The 22,989-nt window shown below is 41.3% G+C and overlaps 1 protein-coding gene across 2 annotated transcripts in view; it reads left to right on the top strand.

Moving 5' to 3' along the window:
• Nucleotides 1–22,039, top strand: part of ATL2 (atlastin GTPase 2) — a 22,443-nt gene extending 404 nt beyond the window's left edge. Inside the window, exons 2-12 of one of the 2 annotated variants that reach the window (XM_009083452.1) lie at nt 5,181–5,315; nt 6,937–7,041; nt 8,160–8,210; nt 10,423–10,479; nt 11,548–11,640; nt 11,895–12,033; nt 12,846–12,973; nt 15,071–15,127; nt 16,340–16,411; nt 18,986–19,417; nt 21,493–22,039. In XM_009083452.1, coding sequence (XP_009081700.1) covers nt 5,181–5,315; nt 6,937–7,041; nt 8,160–8,210; nt 10,423–10,479; nt 11,548–11,640; nt 11,895–12,033; nt 12,846–12,973; nt 15,071–15,127; nt 16,340–16,411; nt 18,986–19,417; nt 21,493–21,612 — 1,389 coding nt within the window. In that variant the 3' untranslated portion in view covers nt 21,613–22,039. Of the gene's footprint in view, nt 1–5,180; nt 5,316–6,936; nt 7,042–8,159; nt 8,211–10,422; nt 10,480–11,547; nt 11,641–11,894; nt 12,034–12,845; nt 12,974–15,070; nt 15,128–16,339; nt 16,412–18,985; nt 19,418–20,974 lie in introns of both variants that reach the window. The other variant, XM_009083453.1, reaches the window with a different exon arrangement.
• The last annotated feature ends 950 nt before the right edge of the window (nt 22,040–22,989 follow it).

Here is a 22,989-nt window from a genome sequence, read left to right as displayed (position 1 = left end):
TTGAAGAAGTGTATTTAAGTGACAGTTTTTCAGTATATATTTTCTTGCAGTTATCAAGGGAACTTACTCGTGTCCTGTTGTAAGTAGACATGAGAAGAACTTGAATGGGGTAGAATGATGGCCTTCTAGTTGTGCTTTGGGGAAGGGCTCATCCAGGTGGTGGCTTGAAGGAACTTTGCTTTGACTTATCTCCTGAAATCATATTGTAGCACTTGCTTACACATTGTTGCAAAGAAAAAAAAAGGTCTTGTCAGATAGCTATTCGAGGACTAAATCTGATGTATGGCAAAAAGGAGAAAGTTTGCTGTTTGCTGCTTGGAATATGTCTCTGAACACCATCCAGGAACGTTTAAAATCCTTTTAAGGCATTGATTAATGAATGCCTGATGCAAAATTTAATTTTGTCTTTTAGTTTGTAGCTTTTGACTAGCTTTGTCTTGTGTCTACTATACTTACATGGAGAGGGTGGGGTAGGGTCTTCTGTGAATGTATGCATCTGCCTGTCAGGGGCTGTGGTGTGTTTCTCTTAGTCTGAATAGTGAATATTGACAAGTCAGTGATTTGTTACTGTTTGAAGCTTTTTTAAAAAAAACCCAGAACTTACTCCTTTTTCTGGTCACTGTTCTTTGGAGTTTGTGCTATAGCTGGCATGAGGAGACATCAAGATGAACCCTGCAGTTACAGGAAAGGAGTACTGCAAAGAAACTGCTGGTAGTTGGCAGATGAATACTTCCTTTTCTGTCTCAGTAGTTTGAGATTTCTGTTTAACCCCTATTCAGTTCCTCTCATTGATTTACTGAGAGCTATTTAAGAAAGACCCTGAGGATGTGGTAGGAGGAATACAGAGGAGGAATATACACGAGCAAGCTGGTGCTCCCAACTTCTGAAGACTCTTTTAACCTAAGGAGGAATAAATGTTTCATTTGATACAGCTGTTCTGTGGGTGGCCTTTTGTGTGTGTGTGTGTAAGCCCTTTCTCCTGTTTGTATTCCAAACAAAACCAACCAAACTAAAAAACCCCAAAACAAACAAGCAAAAAAACCAACCCAACAACCCTTGCAAAGACAAACCCCAAACTCCTAAAAAGTATAGCACTCTGAGCAAGATGGTGAGCTGAGTAGGGGTAGTGCTAGTTCCTTTCAAAAACAGAAGGGCTGGGCTTTAAGCAAATAGTCAACTTTCAGATTGTGAAATTAAAGTTCATGAAGCAAAACAGATTGAAGTGCTGTTTCAGCCTTGTGTAGTATCATGCCTCTCTTTCCCCTTTACTGTGCAATCACTTTTCTCAGTTTTCTATAGCTGTCCTTAATATACCATTTGTGTTTCTTAAACTGATGATGAGGGCAAGCTTGGCCATCTACTGTAACAATTATCTCTTACCAAATGCAGGGAGGTCTTGCCTCTCTGCATGCTGCTTCTGGCCAGACATCTGCATTCTGAAGCTGTAATGGTTGCAGGCCCTTAGCTGAGCTGATCCAATGCAGTGGTGCATCAGAAGACATTGCACTTTGTTGAACTATTTTCCTGCCAGTTGAGTGATGTAAACTTGCTTAGGAAAAGAGTTTGACAAGCAGACTGCATTGATGGGAGTTGATGAGTGAGGAAAAGTGCAATGCCTCCTCTTCTGAGCACTCTTGAGTTGTATGAAGTCAAATGTTACCCTCTATGCTTATGCAAATTTATTACAGAAGGAAAGGCCTAGGTATAGTTTTATAAAACTTAGTCTGATTCCTCTACCTTCAGTCAGGCTCAATTACAAATCTGTGTTTTCTGTGAACTAAGTATTGCATCCTGCACAGAATACTAAAGCATTTGCATTCAGTTCATACACTAATGAAGCGATTTTGGGATGTATTCCCCCTTGGATATTAGCATGCATGATGAAAAACTTGCCAAGAAACTTAAGAATTTAATTTTCTTGTCTTAAATCAAGGGCAGGAGGTCGCATGAAAAGTTGTCATTCTAAAAATCTCACTGATCCCAGCTGAAGTCACAGGTAGAATTTTGGCATGGCTGAGGCTGCTGACTAACTTCAGGGAAGCGGACATCTCATTTGGAGCACTGATACATAGTGTTGTGGTTGCTTACTGGAAATGGAACAGCAGCAGTTGTGTACTCAGCAAGCTGCTGCAAGGATCCTGTGATCTTAAGCGTTATCAAGAGTTGAGTGCAGTAGCATTTCTAAGTTTAGATTTAAAAGCTTTTTATTACAGGGGTGTCACCTGTTTATGTTGTATTAATCTGCAAAGTGCACTATGTACTCATGTACTGTGCAAATAAAGCTGCATCGGTCCTTTCCTTAATGTGGAATAAAATTTAGAGAAGTCATCTTTTAGGTGACTGAAACAAAATTGTAGTACAACTTCATGTAGGGACAAAGCCTTTTTTCCCTTTTATCATCTCTTGAATATCTTTCAAGTCACCTTGATAGACAGAGACTTGAAATACTGAGTTGAGACTTAAATTATGAGCTAAGGAAAGACAGAGGTAGCAAGCTAGGGGTGCTTTAAACTGATGCAAAGGTCAGTCAGATACAGGCTTAAGTGCCTCATACGGGGAAGCAACTTCAGGTGAAGTTGTGCCTGTTAAGACACCAAAGTCTCCTGTGATATGAATCATGTGTAATCCAACATGATCATATCTAGTGCTCACTAAGGGACTTGTCAAACCATTTGTGTAGTTTTGATCTGAATTGTTACAAACAAGGATAATGTCTGGACCAAAATGTGATGAAGTATTCTTGTATAAAAGAAAAATGGAACATATTGTTGAATAATATAACATATTCTTTTGAAAAAGTAAAAATCCACAGTCCATTGACATGTACATGTGAAATATGCTTCAGCATTGCAAAATTGTATCCTGGAGTGTACTGAAGTGCAAAGCAGGTCTGGAACTTTGATTTTTAGAGTGGTCTGTGGAAGCATGAGCATCTTCTGGGATAAAAAACTCCAGAGGAAAGCTGTTCAGGTTTTGCCATAGTCTCTCTGGTAGAGGTGTGTGTACCTGTCAAAATAAACAAATGGAAGATAGAAAACGCTGAACAACCTAACCCAAACAACTTACCTGTAAAGGCCTGTGATTCTTTTTCACTTGGGTACCTGTGTTCATTTTCACAATTTTTATCTGCTCCTCTGACATGTGATCCAAATAGCAGAGTTATGGTGTGACCATAGCTTTTAGGAGAGTGCTGGTGCAGAGCTGCTGGGTTGCCTGCATGCTGCGAGGCATGAGGAAAGTGTGTGTTCCAGGGATCAAGGATTCTGAGATAATGGGACAGACACACATACTCAGGTGGTAAATTCAAAATGACTTATTCTGCCTACGTACACACATACTATTGCAAAAAGGATACAAGTCTACCTATATTAATAAAGGAGAGGTTATATCCCTAGCAATAAAGAGTACATACCGACCCCAAGAGTGATGAGACGAGTGGTCCAGGGCACAGTCCCATTCTGGGGTGGGTGGCAGGTGCAGAAGCTTACAGGTGACCCCACGGAGGCAACGTGGTCCTCAAGTTCTGGTGGGCACCCCCCAGAAGGTGTACGCTGCCTTATATGTCATAAGTTTGCGGTGTCATCCTGATGTGAACAGTACACGAGAGGATGAGGTGGGTTCGAATTTTTGGGGCACCAGCATGTCTTTGGGCACGTGTGTTTTGTTCCTCTATGCATGCGTGTGGAGCCTAAGGGTGGTTGTCAGTCTCCTCTGGGGATTGTTACTTCCTTGCCCTTCCTTATCATCACCTCTAAGTGTCCTTGCCGGGCTGCTTGGCAGTCAGTCAAGGCTCATTATCCTTTTGTTTTCCTTAGCTAAAGTTTTCTTACCACTGCGTACTCCTTTTGCTCCAGTCCCACGGGCCAACTGCAACTGCTTACTTTTCTATTCAGTTTGACATGGCCTGCTGCAGAATGTCTCCATTTTATAAGTGTCTTTGGACACAGTGTGCAGGGTGTCATGTGTCCCATCCCCCCTTAAGCAGTTTCACTTAGTTGTTGTAAGTATTTTTATTCTGTATAGCCCCTGGGTACTCATGCTGTTTTCTGAAATGTGAAGAGATGTGTCTTGAACTATTTTCTGTAAGCTGCTAGTGCAGAATCAGCAAGGTACAGCTTATAGCCCAGTGAATTGAGAAGTCTCCACTTTGACCTTCCAGTGGACACTTTCCTGGCTGATAATCTACTCTGCAAGCTTGCTGTGTTCTGGCCTGTGAAAGAAAGGGTTTTCTGTAAGCCCCTTCACAGTTAAGCTGTTCTCTGCCTACTGCTTCTTTCCAATAGGATTTCAGTATATATAAACCTATCACAGTGAAATTTCCTTGGGGTACCTGCTCATGCTCCTTACTTGTCCACTACATAAACCACACTTCTGAGTTAAATGTGCACATATAATGGCTGCATTCTTCTGTGTGAGCCACTGCTCCATGCATTGCCTGTTCTTGAAGACCTCGTTACAGTTTGATCATCCAGAGATGTTAGCTGTCAACTGTATTCAACTCTCTGATAGCCTTTCTCAAATTGGGCAACATGCCAATAGAATTTTAATATGTATAGGTTGATTGACACATATCAGACTCTTAACCTGACCTTTTCTCTTGAATCCTAATCACTTAGGAAAAAGTGTTTTGTAACTGTGACAAGTTTTGATTGTAGATCTGTTTTTTGCCTAGTCTCTGTGGCTTCTGCAACCTAGCATTGGGAATCTTGTACTGGCTTTTGTTAGTGCAGGGACTGTTGTGAGGGGGAAAGGAGAGAATTAAGTCAAGATCAGATGTTTTGTCCCATGCAGAGGTTTAGCTGTTCCTGTAGTTAAAATAAACATGTGTTTGAGTTGAGGTTTCTCAACTGTGAGGGAAGAGCATGAGTGCTAAGTTGAACTGACGGATAAAACAGCTGTTCTCAAAAGTTCTGAGTGCTTGAGAGTCAAAAGCTCTGCACACAGTCTCTTCAGTAACTGAAAAGTTGTGCAGCCACTGAAATGCAGTAGTCCCGAACAGCATTTCTTGGCAGATGATCCTTGAAACGCAGAGTTGTGTTGTGTTTTAATAGTTTGTGTCATGTTGTCAACCAGCTCTGAGGAAGATGTAAGAACAACATGGAAGTTGCTAAAACATAGCATGTTAAAAACCTAAAAATCTCTGCCTTGGTTTTACATAAGTTTTTCCTTTTGTTTTGTAGACTTCTCCTTGCTGGATAGGTGGAAACACTGAGCCATTGACTGGGTTTACATGGAGGGGTGGATGTGAACGAGAAACCACAGGCATTCAAGTCTGGAGTGAAGTGTTTGTAATTGAGAAACCCAATGGAACAAAGGTATGTGTTTGACTTACTTTGATTTACTTGTGGTGTTCCTTGGAGATGTTGTGGGCTTTTTGGTTCTGTGGGGTTTTTTGTTGGGGCTTTGTTTTTTTGTCTTTTGCTTGTGGTAACAAAACAGAGGCTGTGGATGCCGCTTCCTGGGAAATGTTTCCAGGTTCAATGGGGCCCTGAGCAACCTGGTGTATGGCAGGGGCGTTGGAACTAGATATCTTTAAAGGTCTTTTCCAACCTAAACCATTTTATGATTCTATAACTTATACAGGTAAGGATTTTTACCTCTGTGCATACCTTTAATGCCATGTGTTTCATGGTGGCAGTTCAAACTTTCCTTTGCATTTAGTAGCTGCATAACATATTTAGAAACTGTATCATTACAAGGATGGCGATTGATTCTTACAAACCAGCAGAAAAATTTGACAATAGTCTTGTTTGGAGAGTACTTTGTTTTGGCAAAGTCTGCTCTGTCCAGGCTCATGGGTGGGTTATCCAGTGGATGTTGTAAAGCTGTAATGGCTATCAACACCATATACAGACAACTGCTGTGGTGAAAACAGCTCTCTAACAACCACTGTTCTTTGAGGGGTGAGATGTGTTCTAGGTTCAGTGTCTGGAAGCTCGTCCTTCCATAGAGTTAGTCTATAAAAAAGGACTAAGTCTAACAGTAGGGGAAAAAAGGCAGTAACTTGATACTAATCAAAGCTCTGGTGCATCTTTTTTGGCTCTTAAGTCAGTTCAACTGCAAAGTTTGGTTGTAGGTGTTTGGTTTTATGCTGAAACAAGGTGTTGATGCTATTAATAAATATTTACTCCACAGTACTAGTAGTGATCTTGAGCTGTTCATGTTCTGAACCACGAGTTCTTGATTATTTAAATTTCATATCCTTTGCATTTGCAAAGGAAACATCTGATCACCAATTAATATGGGACATCAAGCTTAAAAAATAAAAATAGTGGCTTAGTGGTGCGCAGAAAGTTTTAGCAAATTTCGTAGCTAACAAAACACTGTCTAAAAACCAGGTACATTGTGAGGATCTGTTTTGCTCCATAAACAAATCACTCACTTGCTCATGCTCATCAGTCATCTCTAACCAAAAGAGAGGGGAATTGTAATAGATGCCAAAGATGGAAGTTGGACTGATCAGCTTTTGTTATATTGATCTCTTCATTCCTTGTCATTCCAGCAGATAGTATCAATTGTCTTGTTTTCTTCTTAAAATAATTACATTAAGATGTGTATATATACATATATATTTAAAAGTAAGCTGCTCATTCTTGGGTCTAATAAGCTATGTTAGATTTGCAGCTGAGACTGGAGGTCTTTGAGTGGATAAGAGCTGCCAGCTACTGTGCACTGTGCCCCCACTGGGCTGAGAGGCTGTTTCTGTGGGGGAAGGTAACTAGTGTAGCAAGGCCAGGGACTTCAGGCTAGTGACGTGGCACTCTGGCTGTTGCTTACTCAGCTGTAGGTGTGCGTAGTCACATGTGCAGGAAGCTTGACTGAGGTTTACTAAGTAGGTGTAGAGGCAGAGACTTGCTTTACTTGAAATAGAATTGGCCTGCAGTATGACAGCGTTAATGATTTCGTTAACTGTTGCTGTTCTTTTCATCTCTCTAGGTTGCTGTACTACTCATGGATACCCAAGGTGCCTTTGATAGCCAATCCACTATCAAAGACTGTGCAACGGTTTTTGCTCTGAGCACCATGACAAGTTCTGTCCAGGTGAGAATCTGTGCTGGCAAGTAATGGCAGCTGTAGGAACCTTCTATCTTGAACATCCAGATAATATCTCTCTAGCCACACTTAAAAAGTTCACCTGCATATTTTCCTCCAACTATGATTTAAAATTTCATGCTTAATGTCTTATTTTCAGTGTAGTACATATAAGTTTCTCCATGGGATCAAGGTTATCCGAGGCCAAGTTGAGTTAAATTGCTGACAGAACTGGGAAATCCCCCCTTGCCCCAACCCCAAGATGTCAAAGTAGCACCTGCATCTGTACAGATGTGTTACAGAGTCTTTTTTAATACTTTAGATACTGTTTGGGGTGATGTTACACTGTGATCATGTAAACTTGCAATTGCTGCTACTGTTAAAGGATCAAGTAAACTTGCAACCATTCTCTTGACTGTGCCCACAACTACATTTAAGCTTGCCCCTTAAATGTGCCAAAAGCAAGCAGCTTTGTGAGGAGTGGCAAGTGACCCTCTCCAGACATGCTACAACAGAAAAGTAACAGGAGTATGTAGAACACTACTGTTCTATTGGGTTGGCTCTGATGGATTGTTTGTTTGGTTTGTTCCTGTGGTTATGGTAAGTTGTGGGTTATTGGTGCATCTTTGAGTTTACTGCTGTTCAGTATTTGTGCTATTGAAGCAGTCACAAACTCCCTGGATAAAATCAGATTTCTCTGGGAAGAGTGGAAAGCAAAACAATGTAGTGAACTCACTTCCGGGTCATTTCTGTGTCAGAGGTAGAGCTGAATCCTCGAGCGCTTGGACTTGAGGGTGGCTAACAGACATGCCCTTCGTAGTCCTCTTGTCTCACACCGATGTGGTAATTGAAGCATTCAGCAGTCTTCTGATTCCTTTGTGGCTTGCTTGCTTGGAAAGAAGCTGTTGTAAGAAGAATTAGGGTGGCCAGCAGTGGTTTTGTTGCTAGTGCTTTGACTAAGAAAGTGACTTTTGTTTGAGATAAATTTTATGACACCTTTCTAAGTTGCTGACTTCTGGTAGTTAGATTTTTCTAGAGGAGACAGAAATACTCAAGATATGTAAAAGAGACTATATGAATGTAAGATAATGATTTCATGGTACACTAATTCTGACTGTCTCTTGCAGGTATATAACTTGTCTCAGAATATTCAGGAGGATGACCTTCAACATTTGCAGGTAAGAATATGCTGCTTCTGAACTAGTAGTCTTGACATGGTTTAGAAGTTGCTACTTATGTAACTGACTTGGGAGCTGTTTGCAGCTTCATATAAAACACTGAAGCTGACCTGATGCTAAAACCGTTGTCTGTAACCACAGTGTTTGCATCAGCTCAGTGATGTTGTGGTGCTTCTACTGAGCCAGCACAGAGGTAAAATAGTAGAGGGTTCTAATCTGGCGAAATCTTTTAAAGTCTGTTCTCTGTATTGCAAGTTCTGAAATTCCTGAAAGATGAGAAAAGAAAATGATATATAGAAGTAATTAATGACAAAATTCCAATGTTTTTCCTTCTTCTCTAAAATAGGAAAATGGACAGTATTTCATCACCAGTTTCTCAGGAAATGTGGGAGCTTGGGTCAGGGCAGGAAGAGTATCTTCTACCCAGAAGCCATCTCTAGTTTTTCAGCTGAGAAACTTCTGCAGACTTTGTTTCCAGTCAGAAATAAAAGCAGGAAAGAGTTGTCCTTCTTTACTGTGGGATTTTCATCCTCTAATGGAACATTGTGGTCAAAGGCCACTGAATTCTGGCTTCATGTGAATGGTGCAAGAACCTTATCTCCTTAACTTAAAATGTATAGCTTTAAAGACTAGTTGTGTACTTACAAACGCCAAGGCCATGATGTTGTGACAGCTTAAAACTGTTTTATATGTCTGCAGTTCTACAAAAGACTGGCTGCCAATGCTGGAAGTAGAAGAGCACTAAGTAAAGATAGTCTTGTGATGCTGTTCTCAGTTAACAGGGTTGTATCACTGGACCAACAGCCCCCATATTCCCAAAAAAACCAACCAAGGAGTGAAAACAAAAAAAAGCCATGGGTACTTAATTGAAAGCCAGGCTCTCTTCATGGCTTTGGTCCTTTAGCAACCTCAGTGCAATCTGAATGGAGCAATCCCCATCTGTTATACTGGAGGGTAAGATTTGAGGGAAGGAAGGGATGAGAAAGATAATCATAGAATCATAGAATTTAAGGGTTGGAGTGGGCCTTACAGATCATCTAGTCCCAACCCCCAAATAATAAATTGATGATAATTGATAATTGAAACAATAATTGATAAAGACAAGCAGTGGATAGGGAACAACCATGCATTTAAAGCTGCAGCAAGGAATCATGGTTTGAGGGAAGGAGATTCTGAATTTCTGTTATAACAGCAATTTATGTAATTCTGAAATGCTCTTATTCTCTGGCTGCCTTTTTTCATTTAGCTGGGAAGTGAGTGATGTAAGGAGTTAGGGTCAAAGAAGCCAGTCTCACCTGGCTGCTTGGCCACTTCACAGCTGCTTTTGCTCAGGGTGACAAGGGTTTGGAAGCTTATTTGTGTTAGATTAGTCTTGTAAGTTTTCAGATGCTCTTGTTATCAACACAGGGGGAACCCTCCTTTTAGCCATGAAATTTATCTGATATATTCCAGGAGTTAGTCTGAATGCTGAACAACAGTTGCCTGGTGCTAGAGAACTCTGACGTGCTTCCTTCATCTAGACCTCCAAGGTCTGTAAGGAGGCTAGGGTGGATCAACACAGGCCAATACTGGCCTGTGCTGAAACAGTTAGCACAGTCTGTAATTCATGTTATTGTGGGTTGTCTGGCCTGCTCAGTCCAGCAGAGAGTGCTGCTGCTGGTGTTAAAAATGGTGCAAACAGTGCACCATCTTGGGAAAGCAGCTGACACTTGCCTTTATACTGGAGGAAAGGAACAATTATCTGTTAAGGTCATGGGCTGAAGTAGAGAACTGAGAAGCTGCTGAACTTGGCTTGTATTTAAATATCTGATACATTGGCTCTAGCCAAGTTCCTTGGGATTTCCAGGAATAAACCTATTGTGGGAAGCAAGGGGCAAATGTTAGACAGGCTTACCTTCTTAGCCTAGGAAACAAATGTTGGGAGCTGGCTTGCTGAGGGATGCAGTCAGCTTTCCTCTGAGAACAGCCCACAAGCCACCCACTTAGAGCTGCAGTGTGTTGACAGTTACAGAATGGCACCATGAAGCCAGTGGAAATAATGTCTCCTTCCTGAATTTTACTGAGGATTGGTATACTCATTGTTGAGGTTTATTTGCCATTCTTGACCTATAATAGGATTTAAGATGGAATGTTTTATTTTCTAGTGACAAAATACTTTACAGTAGAAAAATGTGGTTTATATGTGGCACCTTTACACACTTCTTTCTATCAGTTGTTTACAGAATATGGAAGACTAGCTATGGAAGAAATTTACCAAAAGCCGTTTCAGGTAACTGTATGTTAAATGGATCTTATGCAGTTTGATGTATAGAAAATGAGCTCAGGATAATTTATGAAGATAAATTAGCTGGGCTGAAGCTAGCCTGTTCTTTGCAAGACTAATTTTCCTTCACTGTTGCCTCATTATTTGGCAAAAACACAGTGGAAAAATGCTGAAGAGGATCACATTTTGGGCCAGTACAGCTTTGTGCTTGAGTTATAAGGTGTAAAAGGAATCAAAGCATCAAGTGATGTGCAGGCATTAAGGGGAAAAGCTTCATGCTGCCTTCTTACTCTTTGCTCTGAGATACAGTTGGTCTTTGCTGGTGGTACATGGTTCTGAGAAAAGGTCATGTGGCCTCTAAGCAATGGCATTGAGGAAAGCCATGTTGCATTTAATTTCCTTGAAGTGTGACTGGCTGCAGCATTAAAAGTCTTAAAACTGATTGTTTGCTAGGCCAGAGAAGGGTTTGAGGCTGCTTCTCTTTAGTGGAGACAAAGACTGAGAAGTCTTTCATCCTGAAGTGTCCTTCTTAACCTATAAGGGTACTAGTCAATTGCTGTTAGTGGTGAGATTTAAAACTCTTGGGAGTCACAAGTGTGAGTCCGCAGTGTTCTTGTAATTGGTCCAGACAAGATGTGTTCTTTGTAAAGCACCTTGTCTGATAGAAGAGTAACATGAAGGTTTGTTTTTTGTCTTCAGCTGATGAGAGAGAGGACAGTGTAATTCCTGTGGAATAGCAAAAGGCAAACCTGTGAAACAGGGAAGTTATCTTTTTGAGACAATTGGGTACTTTGTTCAGATAAGGACTGAGTTGCATTTGTGGGTTTGGTGGTGGGTTTTTTTGCCTTTATTTTGTTTTTTTAAACAAGCAAATGCACCACAGATCTACAAGGCTACTTCATCTAGTGCAGCCAAATGTACTAAAAAACTTATATTTATATAATGTACTTACTTAATATATAATGTACTTATGTTTGGGGCAGCCAAATACTTAAAATAATTACATGTGTGATAGAGTTTTTCACCTTAGGAATGATGCAGTCCATTCACTGCTGTTGTTCTTCCTGTTTATAGACATTAATGTTCTTAATTAGAGATTGGAGTTATCCTTATGAACATGCATATGGCTTGGAAGGAGGAAAAAAGTTCCTAGAGAAAAGATTGCAGGTGAGTTATCTCTAGTAGTCCTAGTCTGATCTTCTAACTTAAGTGACAACTTGCTGTCAAGGTAGTGATGCATGGTGAACTGGCTCCTAGTGCTTTCTTGATGTTTCCACTTGTGTGCAAAGTTGACGTTACGAGCTTCAGGAATAAAAGCTTAAACACACCTTTGTGCTCTTACTGCTTTTAAGATATTTCATCTTCATTGCAGTACTGCAAAACTGCTGGCAGTTCTTACTGCCTTTTTTTTTTTCCTTCAGGTAAAGCAAAACCAACATGAAGAGCTACAGAATGTAAGGAAGCATATTCACTCCTGTTTCAGTAATCTTGGCTGTTTCCTGTTGCCCCACCCTGGTCTTAAAGTTGCAACAAATCCAAATTTTGATGGGAGATTGAATGGTAGGAAGCTTTTCATTTTGTGTTTCTCGATCACTGAGTTAGTTTTCTTTTATGATGGAAGTTAAGCACTGAACTGGTTGGCTATTGAAATGCACTTGATTGGAAAGATGTAAGGCTAAAAGGTGATACTGTGGAATCTAGAAATGTGTAGATTCCACAGTAGAGGATTTAGGCAGACAGAGGGAATGGATATCTCTGTCTTGCTGTAGATTGTAATCTGATAATTTGAGACCTACTTAAAGGTCATTAAATAAGATTTCCAAGATAAGTAAGGGTTGCAGAGGGGAGAGTTTGCAAAATTAAAGACTTTGGTTTCTTGAAAAGCTTTTCTCTAAGAACTTGCTAAACCATAGGTCAGCTCTGGAATGACTTTAAAATACAATCTGCTACTGCAGAATGGGCAGCAGTCAGGATTCCTCCGACTGATGCTTGTCCCCCAACATAGGGAATGTATCAAATGGCAAGGGCTGTAAAAGTGAGTGGTGATGGTGGGATGCCAACCCTGTGCTGAGGGCACAGAGCTGTGGGGTTATTGTGCAAGATGTTGGCATTATTTGGGGAAATGCACTTGAAATATTACAAGGACTATGGAACCTTCTCTCAGTCTGAAATTCAGACTGGCAGATTAAGAAAGGATAGAACTGACTACAGCTGTACTATGTATTTAAGCCTTTAAATACCTTAGAAATGCAGTTGAGTTGTGATGCTGTGGATTTTGAAGGGTCGTGGGTTGTCGGTGTTCCTTTAGGAAATACAAGATTGAAAAAGAAAACTAACCACTTGTTTTCCTGAAATTGATTGAATTTTACTAGATATAGATGATGATTTTAAGAATGAACTGCGGAATTTGGTACCATTACTGCTTGCCCCTGAAAACTTGGTAGAAAAAGAGATTAGTGGATCCAAGGTGACCTGTAGAGATCTTGTAGAATACTTCAAGGTAAGCAAACTCATACTAATTATTTCTGTTAATAGCTTAAAAGACGTTATTCTAATTTTAGGCCATGTTGTTCCCAGAGAAGATGAGATATCTAGGCTGACATTTGCTGATCAGCTCACTTTTGTTTTCATTTCATTACTTGACTTTCTAGAACTGGCACATAACTTCCTAACAGTATTGCTCTTAGCAAGCTACTATTGGCAGAATTGTGGGTTGTTGTTGGTTTTTTTTTTCTCTTTGTAAATAGGCCGAAATACTTCAAGCTTTATTAGATATTTTTTCCTGCTTTGAAATCCTAGGTTTTTTTAAATTAAAGGAGGTCATGTGTAGCATATACAGATAGAAAATGAGCTCTTAAACTGCATTGAAATTTTTCAGGTATTCCTCTTTCTGCATTTTTGACATGCAAGGAGGGTACTTCCTAAACACATGCGTGTGCAGCACCACTATGCTCTGAAATATTTGTGTATGATACTTACAGCTGTCAGTCTTGAGCTTTTTTTTTGTATCGTGGTGACAGCAGCAGAAATGTGATAACATTTCTGTTACATCACCAGCAACTGTTCTGGTGTGTGAACCTCTTTTTTTTTTTTTTTTTGATTGGAGTTACTTAGACAGTTGGCTTGGTAAGAATGAGTGCCACTATCTCCTAAGGACATGAATTTTGCATTGTGACTTTTGAGCATGCATGTTAAAGGTAGAACAGCTAGGCTGATGTTAAGAAACAAACTATGCAAGGGAAGAATCTGAGGCCAGAACACTCTTAACTTCTCTTGTAAAATGAAGTTTTTAAAGGAAAGACACAATAGAAATCATGGCTATCCTGACAAGCATAAAATCAGCACTGGAGCTCAGAGGTTCAGCCTGTCTATTTACGTTGTTTCACGCTGCTGCTTGCTCCACTTTCTTTTCTAGTAGGACCTGATCAAGTGCCATTCAGGGAGTATGCATTCAGCAGCAGTTGAGAAAGGACTGCATCCTTAGAACTGAGTGTAAAACCTCTTCTATTGAAAAGCTGCCTGATTCACATCCCATATCCAGTCTGGGAGCAGTCCTATGAGGTGCTGCAGAAATGCCATGCTTATGTAACTGAAGAGGACTGCTCCCTTGGGACTGTGCATCTGAAACTGAGATTGTGAAGCCTGAGTTGGAAACTGTAGGGCTTTTTCTTGGAGGAAATAGCTACAGAAGCAAGGAGGCTGTGGAGGGAACAGAGTCCTGTGTAAGTCTACATGTTTTTGTAGGTTGTTCTACAACCTAGAGCATTCAGTACATAGGGGCCCTGATAACCTTGTTCTCTCCTCCTTTACAGCAAAACATCCTCAGGTCAGAGGCTTGTAGACTGGAGGGGAAAGCAGTAGTAGTGTGAAGGGTAGTGGCCCTGAAAGTAGCCTCGTTGGTGTAACACGGACAGTTTGTCCAAAGCACTGAAATGGCTGCTGCTGCCTGCTGTGCCCTGGAGCTGAGCCATGGGCCGGCTTGTGGGCTGGAGAAGACATGAAGTGTGTGTCTTCTTCCAGCCCTCTGAAACCCTGGGGAAAAACAGAACACCTGAGGATTGGTGGGGTGGGGCACAGAGGGGTCAGCTGCCTGCTTAGCTTCCAGAACTATTTTGGCAGTTCAGCTCTGTCTGCATTAAGTGCTTTGATCTGCTTTTTTTCCTCCCACACTTCAAGGGAGCAAGGCATGTGGGGAAATGTAAATACTGGTTCTGTCAGCACTGGGGTAAGTTTGGACAGATCTCTTGCCAGAAAGGCTGTGTGAGAGTTATCTCCACTCTTCTGTTATGGGTGGAGATTCCCTTCTTAGTAAAGACCTCTGTACATATGTAGGGAACAGAAACCTGCTGTCAAGCCTCACTTCTTGGGACAGTGGTGTTTTTTCCTCAGGATGCTCTGCTACGCTGCTGAGCCTCAGTCTGGTGCACTGGAAAGTAAAGGGGGCAAACAATGCTAGACTTGAATGAGCAAATTTGCATAATTTAATATTTGGCATGATTACAAATAAATAATCTGAACTCTATTTCATCCCTCATTTCTCATTCTTCTGAATCATAAATGTTTAGAAAACCAAACCTTTCTTTTTCTTCCCATTTAGGCATACATTAAAATCTATCAAGGAGAGGAGCTACCTCATCCAAAATCTATGCTGCAGGTATTTTATTTTTCTTTCACATAATCTGATTAGGTGATGTGTACTTTCTTGTAAGTTCTTTGCAATTGAAGATCATGACTGCTGTGGGTCCTAATCTCCCACAAACAACTGTAAATCTTGAAGGAGCTGTGTATTTTGAAAGCCATCTGAACTGTGACACTTGGGTACACATTTTTGTCTTCCCTCAGTTTCACCAGCCAAATGGAACAGGGGTGTGTCTGGTTGGTTGGGGTTTTTAGCTGCTTTAGTTTCTAAGCAAGGAGTTTCCTGAAACTTGCTGTTTTGTTGGTGTCTTTCATGCTGCATTCAGAGGACATTTAGCATCAGATGCAGCAGATGAGATGGAGAAGGCTTATAGTACTGCAGCTGTGGCCACTGTCTCACCGTGTTGGACCACCCTGTGTAGGGTTTGTTAGGTTGACTAACTGGATTGAGGTTTCTTTTCTGGGTTGACCCAAAGGGGATGTAATCATCTTTAAAACAATCTGAAAAGAAAGTGATTGTATAAAGCTCTGTGTCAAACCCTTGAGCTGTTTGGGATGAAGGGCTTTAGAGTCAATTTCAACCATTTTGTGTTTGTAAGACTTGAGGTTTTGGGGTTTTTTTTAAAGTTTCCTGTGTCACTTAAGACCTGACAGTTCTGGGAGTTTTCTTATCCTTTAAGGAACAACATCTTTAGACTTACTGGGGAGTTCAGAAACTTCATCACAATGAAACAAAACTGCTTTCATTTCCTCTATTTAGCCATAAATGTGGCTGGGACATACAGAAGATATCTTCCAGTATTGGCTTCAGTAATTGTCCCTGACATGACGCAGGTTGAAAATAAGTCTTACAAAATTGACAATTACAGTTGATACCAAAACTGTACATGTATAGAGCAGAAATGATACCAGTGTCCTTCTTTCCTCACAGGTAGTGATTTATGAGGGCTAACATTTAATAGTTTAGTGACCCTTATTTGCTTATTAACAATAGAGCATTTGGAAGAGATTGTTCATGATGAAAAGCCTGTACAAGGAATTTGGAATTTGTTTGCAGTTGTACTAGAAAGCTGAAGAAAATGCTTTCCTAGGCAGTAATGTGTTTCAGTGTATATTGCTAAATTTCTCTTGTTTTTGTGTGGCCTTCTCTTGGCCAGCAGAAGCTCTGGAGGCTGTGAGGGTAACTACTTGATGATGTTGTGATGACACAGTGCTCAATGTTTTCTAGGCAACAGCCGAGGCGAACAATCTTGCTGCTGTGGCAGGAGCAAAAGACTTGTACAGTAAAGGCATGGAGCAGGTATGATGACACAACATTCTCTGAATGTCTTCGTGCAAATACAGGCCTTCAGTTTTCATGCTGTATTCTGCTTGTGAGCATGTTAATGGGGGAAAGTAGCTTAGGGCCAGCACTTGTGTGTTTTCTACCCTCTGCTCTGAGGCAAACCCAGGATTCTTCAAGTTGCTGGGGAGGTATGGGAATGGGGTGTGTTTGCCAGATCCTGCCTGTTAGTTCCCTCTACAGCTCTTGAAAGGCATCTTAAAATCCTGTGACATGAAAGGGACAAACAGATGAGGAGACATTTATTGGGCCAGGGTTGACTAAGGGTAGAATTCTAGTTTTATGGTCCCATGCTTCTGAATTATGGTCATTCATTAGCTGTAAAGTGCAAGGATTCAAATGATTCTAAAGATTACAAAAAGCCCCATGAAATACAAGAATTACTTTGGAAAATCTGTATATGTCATTTCCTACTTGCTTCTTATCTTGAAGATAGTGACTTTATACTGCTCTAAGCTGAATCACTGGGTGGATTTCATACTCCAACGTAGTGTTATGCAAGGTTTTATCACTGGAAATTCTGAAGACAATTACGTCTCATAAAGCTTAACAGGACTATACTTATTGTCAACTTCTACAACTGGAAAAGACCAGTGGGTGTGATATTGTACTACAAACAGCTCCCTATAACTAGGCTAATTCTGGTCTTAATTGTTGAAGCAGCTTTCTGTTTTGAAGTTAGAGTAAGACCTAATACTAGCCAGTTCCAGTTGTTAGCAGGCTGTTTTCAGAATGTTCTGCTGATGTAGAGGGACTCATTTGTTTCCATTTTGGAAAATGTCTTGAATTAGTGTTGAAATGTGTTGTTTATAATAAATGTCAAGTCTGCCTTCCTACCTTGAATCTTCAGTGGTTGTTGAGATAACTGTAGTTGTAAGGTTTCTTACTTGGAGCAGGGAATAAACAAGAACAGGTGTTCTTTTAAACAGAGTTTGTTTCCATAGTAATGTTCCCCAGTACTGTGTATTTTTGTATCACTGTAGAGATATGCACAAATGTCTGGAATAGTTTTTTATCCAGATGTCTCATATGATGTTCTTAATGTGACACAGCTCTGAAACTTCTATTTTTAAGAACAGAGGTGGGAACTCTTTGGATTTAAGGCTCGATTATGTAAGGATAGTTCTTAATGTAGCTTCTGAGTTGTCCTCATGAGCCAAAGCCCTCCTTTTTGGAGTGTGCAAAACCAAAATACTGTCACCCTAATGACCTGAAATGTAAGGAACAACAGGTGCAGTCACACAGAGTGTAAGAAAACACTGTGGGGCTTCTTGATCCCTCAGCAGCCCCTAGTGTTTCACATGCTCTGAGCAATGTGAAAAGACTGTTTCGAAGGATGACACTAGTTACCATTTTCCAGGGAATTTTGCTGAACGTGGAGGACTTTGATATGGGCAAAAGCAGAAAGGTGCTTGTTAAACTTGAGCAAGGGGCAGACTGAGGTTGTCAGGATTGTGACAGGGTCATTTGCCTTGAAGAAGCTAGTCAGTGAAGCCAAACATCTTGTGAGGTAGAAAGTGGAACCTGTACTCTGAGAAAGTGTCCATGTGCTCTGCTGAAGGAAATGAGCAGGAGAAAGTTAAAGTTGTTGTGCAGTCAAGGCATGAGATGACAAGCAGGATTTTGAGGCAGGAAAGAGAAGGCTGTTTGATGTCATATGGAAAGAATCACTACTTCTTAGACATAATCTAACTGTGAGGGTCTGGAGGAGTTGGAGCTGATGTGCCATACATGTTGCTGGCCTAGGTAAACAGAGTAGAAGTCCTTTGATTGAACCATTTTCATTACGCATACTGAGTCAGGGAGGGAAAGATGGTGGTGCCCACATCACTGTATCCATTTGAGTTCCATGGTCTTGTCCCTTCAGCAGAAATGTATTTGCACAAGTTGCTCAGAGTCAAGCAGAGAGGACAGTCTAGGGGAGAATGGGCTAAGGGTGGCAGCAGCTAGTTCTTAGCTGGTACCACCTGGTAAGTTTCATGGAGCCTGATAGTGGCAGCAATAAACAAGAATGAACTTGAGTGGGCAGAATCTACCCAGTTTGTTCAAGTTCTGCACTGACCCTCTTGCTGAGATGGGTGACCAGGAGTAAAAAGATGGACAGGATGGAAGTGGGGAGGGGAGAGCTTGTGGAGAGCAGAGTTCTCCTAAACCTTCCTCAAGCCAAGCATTCTCTGCCTCTTGGTGTTCCTGTATTTGACCTCTTTCATAACAGGAATGTGGCTGTTGTCCTGTCCTAGGCTTGCCTGAAGGAAACAGTGAGAGCATGAGTTCAGTCATATGCTATAGCATGAGTTCAGTCATGTGCTGTAGCTCTGTATGTGGTTGGACAGGGAAGCCTCCTGCTGTGCCATGATGCAAAGTGCCTTTCACCGCTTCACTTGAGACAGGACTTGAGCTTACAGAGCCAAGAGAGCTCTGAGGAGGCAGTGTGATGCTGGCTTGGGAGGAGGGCAGCAAGGAGCAGGTTTGGTTTATGCACAGCAGAAGATATTCAGGGTATGATTCTATGATCTCTGATTGCTCTAACAGATTTGTGGGGGAGATAAGCCTTACATTGCCCCATCGGACCTTGAGCGGAAGCACCAGGATTTCCGAGACACCGCGGTCAGGCAGTTCCGCTCAGTGAAGAAGATGGGAGGGGACGAGTTCTGTCGGCGCTACCAGGAACAACTTGAAGTGGAAATCGATGAGATCTATGCAAACTTTGTGAAGCACAATGATGGCAAAAACATCTTTTATGCTGCTCGTACCCCTGCCACTCTATTTGCAGTCATGTTTGCCATGTATATAACCTCAGGACTGACTGGGTTCCTTGGTATGAACTCCATAGCTACCCTGTGTAATCTCTTGCTGGGGATGGCTCTAATATCGTTTTGTACTTGGGCATACGTTAAGTACTCTGGGGAATTCAGAGAAGTTGGAACAGCCATCGATCAGATTGCTGAAGCTATATGGGAACAGGTTGGTATCTCCTTTTGTTGCAAAACCTTTCTTCTTGAGTAGATGTATCAAACAGTTTCTATTGAGTGCTGTGAGTGAAAAGCTGGTCTAGACCTAATGGAGAATGCAAGTGCTATCAAAGGGAAAATCTGCTCGGAGGGGTGACTGCTTTCTTCAGCAAGATGCTGTGCACAAAGAATTTTAAACAAGCTTAGGATATTGTCAAAGAAGTGTTACTTAAAGGCCTTAGTAGGTGCTTGGATGGTAAAGAGTGGAGGGGTTCTCCAAAAATCTTCTTTCTTCTTCAGAGCAAGAAATTCTCTTTTTAAAGATATGTTTATAGATAAAGTTGTCCTATGGATGTGGTGGATAAAATATCTCACGTGGTATGAAGAATGGGAAAGGCAAAACCCTGCCCTCCTCGTCTGGTGTGATGCTGAAGGGCTAACTAGACCTTGTAGAGATCTGACTGGGTGATGACTTGCAGCAGCTGGTGTACAGTAGACTTTTTCCTTCAGGAAGACTTGTTTGTGACAACTTCAGTGGATGCAACTGCTGTTTGCTAGAAATGCTTGACAGACAGGCTAATTTCTGAAATAAAAGTTAGGAGCCTAAGAGCACCAAAGCTGGAGGAGAAAGCTTTCTGCACAGAGGTTTTGCTGCCTGAAGTCAGTTGACACAGCTGTTCCAGTAAAGGCCAATGTAGAGAATTTCTGACCAACTTGTATATGCAGGTTTTAGAGCATTCCAACTAGCTATGTCCAGTGCCTGCAGAAGGGAAACACTTTGGTGCTGCTAGAAATAAAGGGCTCGCACAACTTACCTGGGATGATGTTAAAGTGTGTCCTAAGAGGCATGAACCAATAACTAACTGGAGACTTCTGCTCAGCTGTTTGCTTCTACATCTGAAAAAATCCTGTGTTCAAGGCTCATCCTAGGCAGTGCTACACTGGACATATCTGACCAACCTGGTGAGGTTCCCAGTAAGGTTATACTGGAGCAGAAAAAGTGGATTTTTAATGATAGGAGGCAAATGAGCATCAGGGTACTAAGTCTTAGTTACATCTCTGACTAATAATTAAAATTGAGGCTCTCCAGCACCACTGTAGCTCCTTGCTTTGGAGCTTGGGGCTGAAAAGCACTGCAGGAAAAGTGGAAGGTGTTATTATTCTATGTATAATACTTGCTGAGTGCATCTGCTGCTGCAGGATACCCAGAGCACATAAGGCTTGATTTGGCTGCTGCTTGCCCTGGGAGGAGGAGAACTTGCCTTATGCTTGCAATTTGTGGGCGGAGGAGGAAGGTGGTCTCCAAAAGAGCTTGCTGGTTTTGCCATTAGAGCTGCATTATCACCAGTAGTATGCAAAGCACTGCAGGTCTTGTCTGTGTCACTGTGATTAGATACTATGTTCTTGCTATTGATTTTTCTGAATCTCTGCCTTTCTTTTCCCCCCCTTGCTTCAGAGGAATCCCAGGAAGGTGAGAAGTTACTGACAGGGTTGGTTTTTTTTTGAACCTGATAGACTTTCTGCTGTGTTTTAAGAGCTATTTTCCCTAACAGCTGAATTCGTGTTTTAGGTGTTTTCCAAACTCTTTGAAGTCCTTAGACGCCGAACGATTCATCATGCTCTTACATCAGTGCCGCGACAGCGACTCTCATCCAACAATAACAAGAAGAAAAACTAGCCAGTATTTTTAACTTTATTTCTGTATCTGAAGTGTTCACACTTACACATATAGGACAATAAGCTGGACCGTCTGGGCAGGTCTGCATAAATGCTGTAACCATACCAGACTGATGCTGCATATGGGGTATGGAATTGCACATCCATCTTCTAGGAACTGTAAAGTGGTTTGAATTCAGTGAAATACTGCTATGTAGGAGGGTATCACTTGTGTCCATAGCATGTGACTGCTTTAACCTCATTACTCTAGCAGCAAAACTCATTTATCTTTCAGTTCATGCCACTTTGTGTCAGACTTCATCATTCTAAGTTTTTTCATTATTTCGAGTCTCATCTCTTTATATGGTTTGTATTTTATTTTCCTTGGTTACCTCATTTTCTTGTTTCTTTTGCACATTTCTCATTCCACAGGTGTTGAAGCCCATGAGTGATAATTTGATGGAGGATCATATGAGGCAGTCTGTAAAAAACTCTATCAAAGCAGGCCTGACCGAGCAGGTGGCTCACCATGCCAGACTAAAGACAGACTGACAGTTCGTCTCCTCTTCAACTCTGCCCTCTCATCCTAGACATGCTTGCTGTACCATGAGAACTCAATAATAAAAAATAAATAAATAAAAATAAACCAAAGTTTACAATCAACTGTAGAAGTAGTTTAGTGTGACTGGCTACACAGTTTGCTGCCATCACCGGGGGAAAGTAAGTTTGTCAGTGCTCTGCTTCTCAGACAGACTGGTGCCATGGAGACCGCTGGGGTGGGAGGGAGGGTGTCAGTTTTACATATAGTCCTGGTGAACTCTGTATGTGTGTGTTTGGGGGTTGGGGAGGGGGATCTTCCTCCAGCGTTTTGAGTTGATGCAGTCTCTGGCTTACAGGGGCAATCTGTCCTCTGCAGGAGCTGATTTCAGGGAAGTGTAATGATCAGAACCACACAAGATGTGCTCTCACCAAATGTACTCGGCTCCACGCCATCTCCCACCGCTAACCAGTGTATCTGTGTCTCGAGTCGGTGGAGCCATTGGAGCACCCACTACATTACACTACATATCTTGCTTTATTGCCTTTTATACCAGTGTTACACAGACGCATGTGTTGGTTCCTCACGCTGCCAAGGGCAGGACTGACCTGTAGGGGAGGCAGTGGGTCGGAGTAGAGGGTGTCTTGCCTTGAACTCGCAGACCTGGTCCCGAGGGAGGTGCATATTGGAACTGAGCTGTCTTTTTCTGCAGTTTAGCCTTCATGTATATAATATTGCCATTAATTCTACTGGGGGAGAAATTCCATCCAAAAATGTTGCCTACAGCTACCAAGCAATGAGTTAGGATTGTCTGTACAGTGTGTTTAGTTTTTATTTTTTAAGAGATCACAGATAGGGCATGTATATGAAATATAAATATATAAATACGATTTTGTATCAAAGTTTTGTAGTTTATGGCAAAACCTGGTTTTGTGGTAGCTAAGTGCAGTTCCTGTAAAGGAATGTTTGTGGCTCATGTAAATGTGTGAATGCTTCAACAATTTGAAGTTTTTTGATATATTTGTGATATTTACCTGCCTTGAGCACTGCAATCTCTCACCCCTTGGGAAAATCAATGGGAATGTTTGTTGTGAAACTCTTGTCTTCTGTTGCATTTTAAAGTTATTTCCTGTAATTTATTTTCAGTACATGATTAAAATCAGTTGTGTATATATGAAATGAAATCTGTGCTTATTTTTAAAAAGATGTTCAAGTATGTATTCTACTACATAAACTATGTCAAATGCTTATCCTCACAATTATATGAGCAAGTTGTCTATTGTACTTCATAGCTTTCTACTGAAGCTGATGTTCCTCTCGTGCTTGTCTCTGGAAGATGACATCTGTCTAGCTCATACCCCCTCCCTGCATAGCAAAACTTCCTGCTATTC

Source organism: Acanthisitta chloris, unplaced genomic scaffold (genome assembly GCF_000695815.1).
Source record: "Acanthisitta chloris isolate BGI_N310 unplaced genomic scaffold, ASM69581v1 scaffold10111, whole genome shotgun sequence".
NCBI lineage: Eukaryota > Metazoa > Chordata > Aves > Passeriformes > Acanthisittidae > Acanthisitta > Acanthisitta chloris.
Note: the sequence above shows the minus strand (reverse complement) of the source record. Positions and strands in the feature narration are given on the sequence as shown.